The sequence below is a fragment of the Tiliqua scincoides genome, chromosome 5 (assembly GCF_035046505.1).
Source record: "Tiliqua scincoides isolate rTilSci1 chromosome 5, rTilSci1.hap2, whole genome shotgun sequence".
NCBI lineage: Eukaryota > Metazoa > Chordata > Lepidosauria > Squamata > Scincidae > Tiliqua > Tiliqua scincoides.
This window is the reverse complement of record NC_089825.1, coordinates 105,992,611-106,008,678: the sequence shown is the minus strand read 5'-3', so window position 1 is coordinate 106,008,678 and position 16,068 is coordinate 105,992,611. Positions and strand designations below refer to the sequence as shown.

The window sequence follows — 16,068 nt, the reverse complement described above, 5'->3', positions numbered from 1 at the left end:
TTTGCGCTCATACTGTTCAGAAGCATGCTGTAGGAGAAAAGAGATGGAACTTACTCAATTCCATTCTGATTTAGTAACCAATGTAGGATAATCATGATGATAATATAAATGCTGACTTCTACAGCCCAATTCTATCTAACTGTCCAGCACTGATGCAGCTGCAGTGGAGCCCCAAATGTTCCCTTACCTTGAGGAGGCCTCCGTGACAGCCCTCCTACCACAGGGTGCACTGCACGCTCTGTTAGCACAGCTGCAGCAATGCTGGAAATTTGGATGGGATTGCGCTCCTAGTCTCCTCACTAGCAGCCTAATCCTATCCTCACGGTACACTGGAAGATTTTGCGGTCTGCCAGCGTGTCATGCATATAACATCACACAGCCCTCACTAGACTGCAGAGCCAGGGCAAAGGTGGAAAGGTCAGGAGGCCATGCACCATCAGCAGCACCCTGCAGGCAGGTTCCCAACATTGAGGTATGTTGGGCTATGGGTGGATTGGGGAGGAGATTGGACTGCCCATGCGACGGATCTCAGTGCAGTGGTGACCATCAGTGCTCCTGTTCTGGGCCTAACATGCCCTTTCCACTTTAACAGATCTACACCAGAAAATTACTAGCATAGATACATATGGTTCTGTAGGGAGCCATGGAGCAACAGAGGAGGAGATACATAAATTTTTTTGCTTACCTCTCTCAGCTGGCCTAGTCCCCTGCCTGCCATGGGATGTAGCAGAAGTTGTGTCAGTGGCACCACAGGTTGGTGCTAGACAGAATTGAGCCGTTAGTCTCTAGAATGACAGAAATCTCAAGTTCACTGTTGGTGTCAGATTGTTGGGGACCTTGATAAAAACCCTGCAGTGGTGTCTCCATTGCTCTCCTGTCGGCCCCCTAATGGTGCATTGTTTTCATGGTTTGGGGTCAACATGTCAAGGTAGACCCTCAGATAGATGTGGTCAATTGGTGATGGCAAACTTGATGGCACTCTTGCTAAAGTTTCATATACTTGCAGAATAAGAAAATATCTCTCCTTATGTCCTCTGAGTTTCGAAAGGTAGAGGAAACAAACTATATTTACTTGAATTTGTAGGGTGTCTACCTTATTTGGAAATTATCACTCCAACTTGCAGCCATCAATAGGAACCTCTCTAACCTTTTACATTCCATTTCACTCCAATGACCCATAATCCTTACAGAAAAAACCTGTTGTCCATGCATTGTTTCTTTGCATGATCATTGGTCATTGAAAATTCTTGTCTTATTCAAGAAGAGGAAGATGCAACAGTAAACATAAAACAAGAAGGACACCAGAGAAAAGTGGAGACAAAACGTGAATAGCCTCCAACACCTCAAGCACAAATCAGGATACCAGATGAGCATTTTCTGTCCATTGGGCTCAATAAACTGGATTTGCTGGTCAGCCAGAACAGCAAAATGAGGTTTGTGGTTGAACACTTGGGATGTCACAATACATCGCTGGTAGGCTGCATTCTGTTTGGTGCATTGCGAGTTGGGTATGACTGTTGTAGACTAATAGCACAATCCTATGCATTACTCAGAAGTAATTTTCACTGATTTCCATAACACTTACTTCCAGGTAAATGTGTATTATTCATTGTATAAGTAGGTTCCATAGTATTAGTAGTTTTCAGACAATAGAATTCAACTTGTATCCTCAGGATTTTTCACTCTAGGTGACAGAAATATAAATGGTACAGTTAAATAGACATTTAGATATAAGGGGAACGGGGAGAACCGTTCATATCACTAAAGTCAAACATTAACAAATTACTTACTATTTTCCTTCAGGGATATTTAAATTTCCAGAAACCATTTCTGTTCAAACCACATGGATCTGTATGGCACCACCAGTGAAGATTTATTGAAAAGTCCATCTATCTTTTTCATGTTGAGACTATAAAGAGGTTGGTCTACATAGGCATTCAGAAGCTGTGTATTACCTACATTGGATGTTCCTGGAGAGTTTGTCTCAGGAGTCCACCATAAGTAAGCTACAGAGGCTTACTCAGAACATTGTTAACTTTCTGGTCTATATTTCTGCTGACATGATCAAGCACTGCCCCTGAGTAGGTATATGAAAGAATAATCATGAGAACCACTACTTCAAATCTATTTAGAGGCACACTTCTGAAGATCAATATTGGTCAGAATTAAACATTTTAATGTTTAATATTTGAGGCAGCTGCATACACAACCTATTACACCTATTGAAAATTCGGAATTACAGTATCTAATCTCATAGTAGGCGGAATGTGTAACTTGATCTGCTTTGACTAGTGCTCAGTTCATAGCTGGTTGTCTTGCTGATTCAATATTTCTTAAAATCTACTCCTAAAAAAGTAGTAAAATATGAATGTGGCATTCATTACGTATGTGTTGGCAACAGATTGCCTACATGTCCCTGTTAGAACTGGGCGTTCTGCAGGAGGTGTTTCAAGGTCTGGCTGATAGGTAGGTGAGCATGGAGGCTGGGGTGGGCCATCTCAACACCACTGTGGAGACGCATGCAAGAATTCAGAGAGTGCAACTGAGATTACTCATGGACTGAACTTCATGACACTGATTTTATTCAGTGCCAGTCCCCACACCTTTTTTGTAAAAGGGAACAGGATAATATCACATCAACCACCTCAAGCGATTCCAACTAAGACAAGGAGTCCAGTGGTTTGGACTCTGTCATCATATGCCAACTGCACACTGCAACATGCCATTATGCAAAGAGGAGCTGCACATCGCCACATGCAGGTATGCACCACATCATGCCACATAAAAGTAGACTCTATAGTTCAAAAGTATTAGTTCAATAGTGATTTAAGATGGGAACTTTGAAGTCTCATGATTTATTTGCTACATAATGGATTTTCTTGAGCCTCATAGAAAGGTACTGCCTTATAAACACACAAAGGTGCCCTCATTATCCCCAGGGGTTCCATTCCACAACCCCCCCCCCATAAGGAAACCCAAGGATAATGAAATCTGTGGATTTAGGGACCCTTTGCTCCCAAAACCTCACTCCCCTCACCTCCAGAGGGTGTTCAGAGGGCTGAGGAGGCCACCTGTGGCCTTCCTGGTCCTCCAAAGGCCTCTGAGTGGACTTAGAAGGTAACTTCTGGTTTTTCATTTTTTAAAAAGGCCTCCAAAGACCTTTTAAAACCTTTGGACATGATTTCGAGTTACCTCACAAAGGCCTTCTCCCTGGCCCTCAGAACACCCTCTGGAGGTGAGGGATCCAGGTGGGTCCAACCTGTGGATATGGGATACTTTAATACAGGGTTAGATCTCAGTAACAAAAAAAAAAGGGGGGGAAGAGTTAACAAGTAGAATGTAAGTTTAGGAAAAGTGATCATTTCAAGCAAGCTAAATAAACCCAGGTTCTTCCATTTCCTGTGAGATGAATCTGCCCTAAGTCTCCCATTAATCAGTACTCATTGCTGACTTTTCTTTTAATCAAAATGCATTGTCCACTTGACAGATAGAAATTTAAGTTAGTAATGTTATAGGACACTATTCAATAAATATTCCTCCAAGTTACCTGTGGTGCTAACTAATCATAACTAAGTGGTGCACTTAAACCATTTCTGCCCAATGTTGCCTATATGCAACAGGGACCAAATATGTACACCTATGGGCCAGGCAAACATGAGTTAAATAACTAAGAGCCCAATCCTGAGCATAGCTTGACATGCTGGCTTACCGCCGACGTGCACTGTTGCAAGCATGCCGTAAGGCATGTTTGCGATCTCTAACACGGGACAAGCGCCCGTGCTAGCCCAAACCTGGCCGGTGCTGGGCTAGTGCTGGGTGGGCGTCTGGCCTCTGCCGCTCGGTGGTCTGCATGGACCGCCAAGCAGTGGAGAGGAAAGTGGGGGTGGAGGGAGGCAGGGAGAAGATGTTCCAGAGAGAGGGGAGGCGGGCAGAGCACAGGAAGAGGGCAGGGGAGGCATGCCAGGGAGGCGGGGGGAGGCATGCTGGGGGAGGGAGTGGGGAGGGAGCAGGGGAGGGAGAGAGGAGGCAGGACCAGTGGAGTGACGCTCCACCAGATCCTGAGCCTGATATGAAGGCTCTTACCTCACCACCAACCTTTTGGTCGGCAGTGAATCAAATAGCCCCATTGCGGGGCTATTCCCTTTACCCAGGTGAAGGGGGCAAAAGTCCCCTACTCCTGAGGTGCCACCCGTGGCTGCTGTGGGCATGCAGGATGCGGCAGAAGCTGTTTTTGTTGCTGCTACAGCTGCCCTTCCCAGGAGTTCAGGATTGGGCTCTTAATGGTGAGCCAGAGTGGAGTTGTCATTTGAAGGAAGTGCTCAGGAGATGCCCAAACCTATTTTTATCCCCTTATTCCTGTGTTAGAAAAAAATGTGCATCTGTCACTATCTCCAATCTGAATTTGTTGCCCACCCCCGAGGTACAAGTTATATATTGGGTAGGTTGCAAGAAATCAAAAAATAGAGTATCCTAAAATTGGGAAGAAAGGTTGGGGAACAATTTGGTAGTGAAATGCAAAGATCAGTTAATACACCGATTAAACACTTGGAACTGGGATGGGGTCTTCGATGCAAGGGGGCTTTGTTTCTCCTACCTCTCCCCCAGGTAGCAAGCATGTCTGCACTGATTTCAGCATGTTGAATTTTACAAGTTGAGAACCTTGTACATCAGACATGCAAATGAATAAATACTGCACAAAGTCTGTCACCATCTCCTGGGCCCAATTCTCCCTCCAGCCACTCTCCCCCTGCCCAGTTCTGCCCCTCAAAAAGTCTCTCCACCTGCCAGCGGTAGTACTTACCACTGTCCATGTTCCACCACCATCTTCTTGGTGCTGAGGCCCAGCACCAACTGGCATGGGCCATAGTACGGGTGCCACGTCCTCTCTGATAGCACAGCAGTGCCTTATGGCACTTTTACAATGGTGGTTGCTGGGGCAGCGTGATGGTCACTGGCACTGCCCCAGCTCAGGATTAGACCATTTGTTGATTCTCTCTATAAACTGTGTTGTGAAAGTTCTTGTTGAAAAGTTGTATTTTCCCAACAATATTCACGTATACAATATTCTGAAATGCCGAAGTATCTTTAGATTGAACTAAAACATCTTTACTTAGCTCATTTAGCATAATCCAAAAAGAAATACCAACTAAACCAAATGACTTTCTTTAATGAGCTGTATGTCATTTACATACAGTAACTAGCTTTAATTGTTTTTCGCTCCATAAGACACACTTTTCCCCCCCAAAAAAGTGGTGGGGGGGGGGGAAGTGTGTGCGTCTTATGCAGCGAATACTGCAAAAAAGAGTGCATGTTGGGGACCTTAATGAAGGGGGGATCTTCATGCCAGTTTATGATCCCATTCACCCTAAGAAGGGGGGATCTTCATGCCAGCTTATGATCCCATTCACCCTAATAAAGGGAGGGATCTTCATGCCAGTTTATGATCCCATTCACCCTAATAAAGGGGGGATCTTCATGCCAGTTTATGATCCCATTCACCCTAATAAAGGGAGGGATCTTCATGCCAGTTTATGATCCCATTCACCCTAAGAAGGGGGGATTTTCATGCCAGTTTATGCTCACATTCAAAAAATGTCATTCAAAAAATGTGGCATTAGCAATGCCTTAGATGGAAATGAAGACAGCGAAGGAAGTGATGTCAGTGATTGTGAGCAAATGAGCTTCATAAATTCTGACTCTAGTGATGATGAGTTCTTGGGGTTTCCAGAAAACTAGAGTACTCAAACCTTTAAGTCTCTCCATTTGTTAATGACAGTGATAATGGTTCTTAATGCCACTGTATTGACTGCTGTTCACTTTACATGGTTCAAATGTTATTCAGTTATAGTTTATTAAATATTTTATTACACTATTTGGTTCAGAATATTTTTTTTCCTGTTTTCCTCCTCTAAAAAATAGGTGCGTCTTATGGTCAGGTGCGTCTTATGGAGCGAAAAATACAGTTTCATTTTCATAATGAAAATTTATGAAAACGGTTTCATAAATTATTTTCATTTAATTCATTACTAATAGCATAGGTTGCCCTAAGGCTTTTGTTGCAAAGCAAAATATAGCATTTAAGTAAGAGCATACATACATACTAAACAAAGCCCCTTCGAATAGGAACAAGACAGTGAGGTGGTAGAGAAGGCACAATAGTTTTGAGCTACCTGCCTCCTGTATGCTGCCCTGGAGTGGTTGCTGGACTGAATGGAAGAACTTTCTGGAATTCTTTCTCATCTAGAAAAATGGAACTAAAAGTGTTTGGTCATATTTTACCCCTATTGCTGCTCTTTTGCTAAGCACCTATATAGCACTAACGGAAAACTAGACATCTGGAGGGTGTGGGGGGCTGTAAATATATATATTTTTAAATGTGATCAGGAAGTGCTTCACTCCTGTGAAAGTTTCTTCCATTTTCAGATATTCAGTTATTCTATCTTAATTGATTAACCAAACTGAGTTAACTTTTACTTATGAACTCTTTACTTTTTCCATGCCTCTGTGGCTGAGAGGTGTTGGACTCTGGAGAACAAATCTCTAGGAACTCAATAGAAACAGTCATAAACCTTTTGCCACATCGGCAATTCTTGTTGCTATGTTGACTGAAGGTTAAGAGGACTTATATGAAATTTTAGTGATTTTCAGACAGATGCACGATCATTCTGTACCGCTCTCGGAGAAAGTGAAACAGAAATTGAAAGAAATCTCTGAAGAAAAATTGTAAGCTACTTATATTTTTACAATCTTACTTACCTGAAGGATTTCTGAATTGCTCTCTCTCTCTCTCTCCCTCCCTCCCTCCCTCCCTCCCTCCCTCTCTCTCTCTCTCTCTCTTATTTCTCTGCCACTCTCGGTCTCCTTTTCTCTCAACCATCTTCAATTCAATTTCAAGAACCTTTATTGGCAATAAAACAGTTAATGGCGGACACAAAAGACACGAACTATACAACAAGATTCTATCCACAGCATAAAAGTTTAAGTTGATGGGACACATGAAGATAGTTTTCTTATAACAACTAGCAAATAGTCAGCGACTGAATCAGTGATAGCCACAGAAGTATCTTCCAGAAGGGAACGCAAGAAATCATTGGGTGAACCAGAGAGGACAGACAAAATTGGGTCTAAAAAGGTACTGCGCAGTGTTCAAAGAGCAGGGCAATATTGGATATAGCGTATTGGGTTCCAAAGAACAGAGTTTGCAAAACCTGCTATCGAACGGCACATTGTGAAATCTCCCCTCAAGAACTGCAGAGGGGAAAATACTAAATCTGGTGAGCATAAAAGCCTGCCTCTTACTTGGATTGATTAGTTCCATGTAGTAATTAGAAATACGGCCAAAGGATGGTAATAGGCCAAAGTAATGGGGGGAACAGGTGGGATTAATATTGGAAAACAATAACTGGGATTCAACCTCAGTCAACCATCTTTATGACTATGAACCTGGTCTAAGGCAAAACACCTGAGTGAACTGCCTGTCTGGGTGAAATAATATTTTCAGGTATTCTCACTTAAAAATGTGAATGCCCCACCCCAAAGGTTCAAATATCCCTGGGAATATGATTTGCTGAAATGATTGATTGATTGATTGATTGATTGATTGATTGATTGATTGATTGATTGATTGATATACTGGGATTTAAGACTCCTATGACCATTTAAGACTCCTATGCCCATGGACTTGCATACAATTGGTGTTTCTGCTGCTCTGATACCGGGTTGTTGGACAGTTTCATTTGCACCCCAAATAGAGCTCCAAATATGTGAAAAAAGGATAGAACTTCCTTATCTCAGAGAGAGAGAGAGAGAGAGAGAGAGAGAGAGAGAGAGAGAGAGAGAGAGAGAGAGAGAGAGAGAGATTATGTGTTATGCTGTCTATTGCAAATGTATATGTGTATGAGTATATAGTATATGAGTATACTATATACTAAGTATATGAGAGATGTTAGCTGCTGGAAAAAAGTAGTTTCTATCACTCTCCAAATTCACCTCTTCATTTAGCTGTACCACTAGCCAGACGCTTCCACTCTGCCAGTTGGAGTTGAGGCACAATTGTCCTATGACAGATATTTCTTAGTGAAAGCTGGGTGATCCAGGGTGTTGTTGGGCAGCCTAAGCCCAACAACACTAGTGGCGTCCAGTTATGCAGTGGCACTGAAATGGCTGCTGCAGCAACCTATGGGACTAGTGCAGCTGCCAGAGTCTCCTCAGGATAAGGGAATAATTGTTCCCTTACCCCATGTAGAACTGAGGAAGCCCCAATGGGTCTCCTCGGAGCTGTGTCAGTTTTTGAGTTGGCACAGAACTGAGGACCATGTAGGGTTCCACAACTTTGGGAGGGGGCACAGGATACATTGGCAGGCACTGCCACCATCTCCGCCAATCCTCCTCCAGCCTGTCCTCCCCCCACCCAGTTCTGCCCCCTCCCACTTTTCCCCATCCTCTCTTGCCCCGAAAAGCCTCTCCGCCAGCCAACAGTAGAACATACCACTGGCTGTTCCATGAGGTTGTTTTCTTAGTGCTGAAGCCCAGCGCCAACTGATGTGATAATCAGCGCTGGTGCCACGTCCTCTACGGCACTTTTGCTATGATGGTTCCGTTCGTCTCCATTTTGCTCACCCCGCCTGAAATGGCTCTGAAGGGGAGGGGGAGGGGCCGACTGCATGCTGCAATGAGGCTTTCCGCAGAACTTAGTGCTCTGCACCCCCTCTAGCTACGCCACCGGCTGGTGGACTATATCAAATATTTCTGGTGGTTGTTCAACTGCACGTTTTTTCAAGAGCTGGTGTAGCTCTTCCAAACACTGTGCCTTTCAGGAGCATTTTCAGATGACAAGGTAGAAATTAAAGTGAAATGACAAGGTAGGAATGCAGTGTGGGTCATTTGAAATTGTTATCCTTGGTCTATTTATGAAGGTCCAAATATGCCTAACTCAGAGGCAAGTTTGCAGGGTCTCTTTTTCATTATTTTGTTCAATCTTATAACTTCAAACTTTAGGTTTGTAGGTTCAAATATTTTAGGGATTGCCTTAGTCACCATAACTAAGCAATGATGAGTATGCAGGTATAATATTATCAAACAACTGCTGTCACTGCCTGTACTAATGTACAAAACAAAGTCCCAGCTTGATAGTTTCTCTTGTTACTTTATCATTATAACCACTACTACACAATACCATTTTTTAACCATTTTCCATTTCTTTATACAGGTGACATGCATCCTACCAAGCAGCAAACCATCATCACCATGACTAACCACTCTTCTCTGTCTGGGTTTCTGCTCCTGGAGTTCACAGAGGTTCGGGAATTGCAAATTCTACACTTCTTTGTTTTCCTGGTTTTATACCTGGCAACTGTCACAGGGAACCTTCTCATCATTTCAGCAGTGGCCATTGACCCTCTGCACACTCCCATGTACTTATTTCTGATGAACCTGGCCATCCAGGACCTTGGCCAAGTTTCGGTCATTATGCCCAAATCCATGGCCAACTCCCTCTTCAATACCAGGCACATTTCTTATGCTGAGTGTGTTGCTCAAGTCTTCTTGCTCCTTTTATTTTTAGCATCCGATGTCTCTCTCCTCACAGTCATGGCCTACGATCGGTATGTTGCCATTTGCTATCCACTGCAGTATGAGATGGTGATGAACAAGCCGGCCTGCACCCAAATGGTGGTGAGTGTTTGGATCACCAGCCTTCTCTATGGCGTATTGCATGCTGGAGGTACCTTTGCAACCCCCTTTTGTTCCAACATTGTCAATCAGTTCTTCTGTGAAATTCCACACTTACTTAAGATTGCTTGCTCTGACTTGTACCTAATTGAAATTGGAGTTGTTGGGTTAAGTGCTAGTGTTGGCTTAGGTTGCTTTGTCTTTGTCGTTATCACATATGTGCACATTTTCACCTCAGTGCTCAAAATTCCTTCCGTGAAGGGAAGGCAAAAGGCCTTCTCTACCTGCCTTCCCCACCTCATTGTTTTCTCCACCTTTGTATTCACTGGATGTTTTGCTTACTTCAGGCCCACTCCTGATGCACCATCAAACCTGGACTTGGCATTTACCTTAATATATTCCATGGTTCCACCTATGATGAATCCACTAATCTATAGCATGAGAAACAAAGAAATCAAAATGTCCCTGTCCAGGATGCTAGGCTTGCAATACTTCTCTAAAAATACATTACTGGGTTTCCTTGCATAATGGTGAACTCTATGGGCCCCTTCACATACCCAGTCTGCCTGGGGTCAATTTTCTTATGGCACAATCCCATATAGAGGCAATTTATTGCGACCATTTGAGCAGGACTAATCATGTGCAACACTGCCAGATTCTCAGTGGAATTTAAGATGGATTTCAGGTGTCATCTCAAGGAGAAATACCTGGGAATTTTCAAGGGAAGCTTTGAAAAGATTCAATAAAACAAGTGAAGCGTCTCTGGAGGAATTTTCACATCAGTAGCTAACTGTCACTTGATTGTGAAAGGTCCATACAGCTGCTATAATACTTGGGTATGTTGCTGTGAATGTGTGGATATAACAGAGGTGAACATCTCTCAGTAGGCATCAGAATACCTATTGTGGCTTTTAACCCTTGCACTGAAAATAAGACACCAGACACAGACTTTGGAAGTAACTTGGGCCAATTTATTAACTTTCTGCATGAAAACAGCAGGGCACTAACTACCACCCAAAGCTGCGCGGGAACCTAAATTGGGGAAAATGGTGTATACTGTCTACCTCTCCAGATGGACGTGCCATCTGGCTCCAGGCTCTGTTTAGTCATTGACTAATTATGCCTATCCTCCCCAACCCATGAGGGTCGAGACAGCTGAATGATGCAGACAGCTGGAAAAATCCAGTGCCAGCCTTGCCCTTTCTAGTCCAGGGGCTTGCCAGCCAGCCTCTTTGAGCTGGTCAAACATCATGGGAGCTGTACAAAGTCACTCCTTAACTTTGCTTACCTCAGATGGACAAGGCCTAGGGCCTACCTCCCCCTCCCACACACACACACACACACACACACACACACACACACACACATACACGGCACCTGCCAAGTGACCAATCAAACCTAACACCATTTCACCCAACTTCAATCCAGGGTAGGCGAAGAAACCCTTAACCTCCAGTCAGTCTGGTTGAGAGTCAAAAATTCCTACCCGACCCTATCACAGCAACCAATTAATCTTGAATTAAAGAGGACAGACAGGCAGGGCACATTTTCCTACATGAGACCAAAGGTGTTGTCATCTCCACCTGTGGACCTGCTGGCTGCACTCTTGTACACAGTTTTGCCCCCTCTCATGAACCCCATCATTTATAACTTGAGAAACAGACATCCAAGCAGCTATGCAGAAGATTTTCAAGAAGAGGTTTGAATTCCACAAGGTGACGGTGTATAACTTTTCCCAGAAAGTTTAGTTGCCATTGGAGATCATCCAGTACATCTTGATTTCAGTAACTTAAGTCTTCTATTAAAAAAAAAAAATTATGAGCTCTTATTGATCTAACCTGTGTAAGTAATAACTGCTTGTACCCTGTAATGGTTCAAATTTTTCATTGAAGATTTGAGTAGACAGCAAGGCTCTTTTACATGAATCCCATTGCAAATGATTTTGGTCATTTGAGGTTTTTGAACTGATTATTCAGGTGTAATTTTAGTTGATGTATGACAAAACATTTGTTCACTGTGCACCAGCTGCACTTGCTTCATCACAGTTAAGTTTCTCTGCAGCAGAAACCCAGAGAGAGAGATTAAGATTAATTAAAACTGATCTCTGGCATACCACTTTGAAGGTTCACCAAATTATAACCATCAGTACATCTTTTGAAGTGGTTTACTAGGCTAACCTGGGGAATAATATCCATTCTGATCCTAAGGAAGAGTGCCTAATAGCCCAATCCTATCCACACTTTCCTGGGAGTAAGCTCCATTGACTCTAATGGGACTTACTTCTGAGTAAACAGGCATAAGATTGGGCTGTAAGTGTCTTGATGAATCTTTTCTTCCAATTCCATTCCATTCAATGGATTGTTTGCAACGTGAAGGTGGGAAGTAATTGCCCAGAATCCAAAAAAGTATTTCCAAGGGCCTGCTTTCACCACTTGATCAGGTTCATCTTGTGAAATAGCCTTGAGTACATGAAAACTTAGGCCAAAACAGTTGTGTATTAGGTGCACTGTTGTGTTTACTGCAACAAACTGATACAGCCCCAACCTATGGAAGTTCTTCCCAAAAAGCTTACAGATATGGGCAATGATGGCAATATTTTAGATATCTATTGTCCTACTATATTATTTCCATTGAGAAGCTATTCCTTGTTTCCTTGGTTCATCTCAACATCTTTTACTAAGGTGAACAATCTCAAATCAAAAGACTCCAGCTGTTTACATGACTACTCACCAGTTCTACTCATATCAACTCTCTGTGGAACTAAGAAGTTTGAATCTCTGTGTGGGAGATGTACACAACCCTGCTTTTCTTTGAGTTTCATCGAACTGCTCTCAAGAACAGAGGTGAAGCTAAGAGAACTAACACCCAGGGACACATAAATTTTTAACAAGCCCCCCCCCACCGGGCTAGATGCCCAAAATACCCCCCGTGGCCTTCCTGAGAGACCTCAGAAGGCCTCCTGGAGACCTCTGAAAGGCACTTCCAGTTTTCGGCCTCCTTGTGCCTCAGAATTCCTCCCAAATGCAAAGGAGTCTGCCTGCTTCATGATCTGCCGCTGAAGGTGCAGGTTGTCACCCCTCAAGGCATGGTGTCTGGGGCAATATACCCCATGCCCCCCTTAGCTATGCCACTGCCTATAAGGAATAAGAATCCTATCTAACATTACAGGAGCTAGAAATATTTGAGCTAGAAATAAGGCACATAAGGAGGACAGGACTTGCAAGGGCAAGAAGCCTTGTGGTAACCATTCCCTATAGTGAAATGCTATCTGGTCTTTTGGAAGCCAGATGTGAATTAGATGTAGTCCCCAGGGACCCCATCATAAAAGAATGGGGGGAAAGGGCCTACCCTTTGGTCACCAGAATCCAAGATGAGCACTTGGAGAGGGTGAAACAGCCTATTTTGAGCGGTCTCTGAGGTCCCTGAGGACTCTGCCCAGCACTCTTCCATCTTAGCAAGACAGGATGCCTGAGCTAGTCTATCTTTGCGACATCCCTTACTTGGATTCTTACAATGACCTGCATAGAATCAAGTGCCGTTCTAACACTGCAACCTTTAATCTGCTGAAGGCCACAGGCAGATGAACTTTCAATGCTAGTATTGCAGAGTGAGCACAAACACAAAAAAGACTTAGGCACCGACCAATGAGGGACAAAGGAAGCAACCAGATCTGTGCCCACATAGTCATATTAAGGGTGGAGGGCAGGTTGCAGTGCAGCTAAGATACAAGTTGAGGAAAGCAGAGACGGACATTATATAACCTCACTTTCATTGTCTACATGCCTGGGCTGTTGCTAGTGACCTTTGTTTCATGTGCCAGAGTTGCATTATTTCAAAGTGTCCAGTAGGGTGCCATGATGTTGCAGCAGCTGATTGCAGTTGTCTCCAGCATCTGAGAACAGAGGGGAAGGTGATTTTCAGGCATCAATGTCATTAGCAGATCTGAATTTCTAGTAAAACAGTGATGGCGAACCTATGACACACATGTCAAAGGTGACATGCCACTATGTTTTGGGTGACATGCCAGCATGCACCAACCCCCGACAACAACTGAGTTTGTTTCACTCGTATTTCTTTTTTGTAATTATTTGATGTTTATATAATACACAGCAGCGCAAAGGATTGGTCTGTATTATTTAAATAAATGAATATGCAATGAATTGTTGCTCTTTTGTTCGCGCGTGTGTGTGTGTGTGTGTGTGTGAGAGAGAGAGAGAGAGAGAGAGAGAGAGACTTGCAAAGTTAGGCATTTTCCAAATATTTGACACTCTAAGCCCAAAATGTTTGCCCAAAATGTAATGAAAAGAGACATTTGGGCTCAGAGGTGTCTAGATATTTCACCCTGTATGTGGAAGTCTTCTCTCCCAATATCAGATGAATGGGAAATCCAGGAATACTAGTAAAGTAGCTAGTAAAGAGGGAGTTCACCCGTTCAAAAAGAACTTTCATCAGATTTTGATTCATTAGTACCAGCGTTGAATCAATCTTCACGTTGAAAACAGGAGTTTGCTTAGTCATGGTTGAATTGAGCCCCACCAATTGCGGCAGGAGTTTGCTTAGTCATGGTTGAATTGAGCCCCACCAATTGCGGCAAATAACATCTTCACTTTTCCACATATTAATTCTCTAGCCATTTAAACACATCTTTCTTTTTTCTCTTGGTCCATTGTTAAGAAACTTTATTGGGCTCCAGAGAGCAACTCTCCCAACAACTACTCATAAAAAAAGAAACATACAAAGGTGTCCTGTTGCTACCATTTTAGTTGGTATCCAGTTGCCTGAACCTTTGACAACGCATAGTGGAGGACGCACAAGTGAATAACGTAAGGATTTCTGAAGAAGAGGAATGCACAAAAACCAACATAGACTGACACATACATAGGAAGCTGCCGGAACCAAGTAATAAAATGTGCGTGTCTGAGGGAGAAAAATGTGGATGGGATGTGGGACAGTGAGACAGCGGATGTGATGCTCACTAACTGCTCAGGTAAAAGACAGAAGCAAAGAATGATTGACTGCATATGTGAGTATGTGAATAATTTGTTCAGTGTGACAGAGCTAGCAAGCAGACAGACAAATCTCCAGGTAGATCAATAGTTAGAAAAAGGTCCCTGCAACCAAAGTAAAATTATTTCCCAGCCTGGACAAAATATATACAGTTCAAGTATTTTCTTCTTTTAGTATCATTTACTTCTTCTTCTGTGATTGTTCAACCTAAGGCTATAATCCCAACACTTACCTGGGAGTAAGTCCCACTAAGTCCCACTGAATATAATGGAACTTATAAAGGTACTTAGGGCTGACTCCCATCCAACTTTCCAGTGCTGATGCAGAAGCAATGCAACTCCAAGATAGGAGAACAAATGTTTCCTTACTTCGAGGAGGCCTCCAAGACTGCACGCCCCACTGCAGGATGCACACACCATTTGTGTGGCTGCACCAATGTTGGAAAGGATTGGGCCCCTCAGACTTGTGCTATGTCTTCCAATAGAACTGGAAATCTTCCCCCCCCCCCAAATGTGTGCCTGATATTATTAAACTCCCTTTCCTAAAATGAAATATAAATATATCTCTTGGCTTCAAAACATTTTGGAATGGTTGAGAGACTCTGCTCTTTGACTTCGGATTCACAAAGATGCCATATTTATTTATTTATTTATTTATTTATTTATTTATTTATTTTTCCTGAAATGTGGAGCTACATTTCCAAAAAAGGAAAGTTCATTACCTTACCAAAGTGAATTAGCTTAATGTAACTCTGACAAAAAGTGCTAAGAAAAGTGCTTTTACTCATTTCAAAAGAGTAATTGCAAAATTTTGTCCCAGGCAAAGCAGTTTGTTTGTTGTGTGGTCAGATGGGCCACTGGACTTACACAGTCCTCAGCCTCTCTGTCACTGTCACCTCTGCAATTATGAAAATAATGTTGCCACATGCAATGATATAGAAGGAACTTGTCTTGTTTCTTTAACAGTTCATTTCTGGGTCAGGGGATGGAGATCTGGGGATGGTACAGAAAAAAAGTGTGCTTGAATGCCAATAGCATTCTTTATTGTATTTGTGGTTTTATCCATGGCACTTTGTATTCATTTTTTTTTCCAATTAGAGCTGCAATCCTAGACATACTTTCCTAGACCCATTTTACATAATGGAACTTACTTCTGAGTAGACATGCATAGGATTGCACTGGAACATTTGGTTTGTCAGAAAATTTAAGTTGATTACTCAGCTGCCATTGACTAGTTAATCAGGCAATTTCAATGCATGTGTTTCTCTTCAAACCATTGCTGTAGATAACAGTCTTGAGCGATCAGAGTTAAGGCAAGATTAAGGTAATGTGACAAGTTCAACCCATCAGATTGCTTTTTCATCTCTTCCCAAAGAAGGAGTTGGTTTGAATA

The 16,068-nt window shown here is 42.8% G+C and overlaps 1 protein-coding gene across 1 annotated transcript; it reads left to right on the top strand.

The window, feature by feature from the left end:
• Positions 1-9,246: 9,246 nt before the first annotated feature.
• Positions 9,247-10,197, top strand: LOC136652936 (olfactory receptor 14J1-like). Its single transcript, XM_066629859.1, has one exon. The coding sequence runs from the start codon at positions 9,247-9,249 to the stop codon at positions 10,195-10,197; it is 951 nt and encodes a 316-aa protein (XP_066485956.1).
• The last annotated feature ends 5,871 nt before the right edge of the window (positions 10,198-16,068 follow it).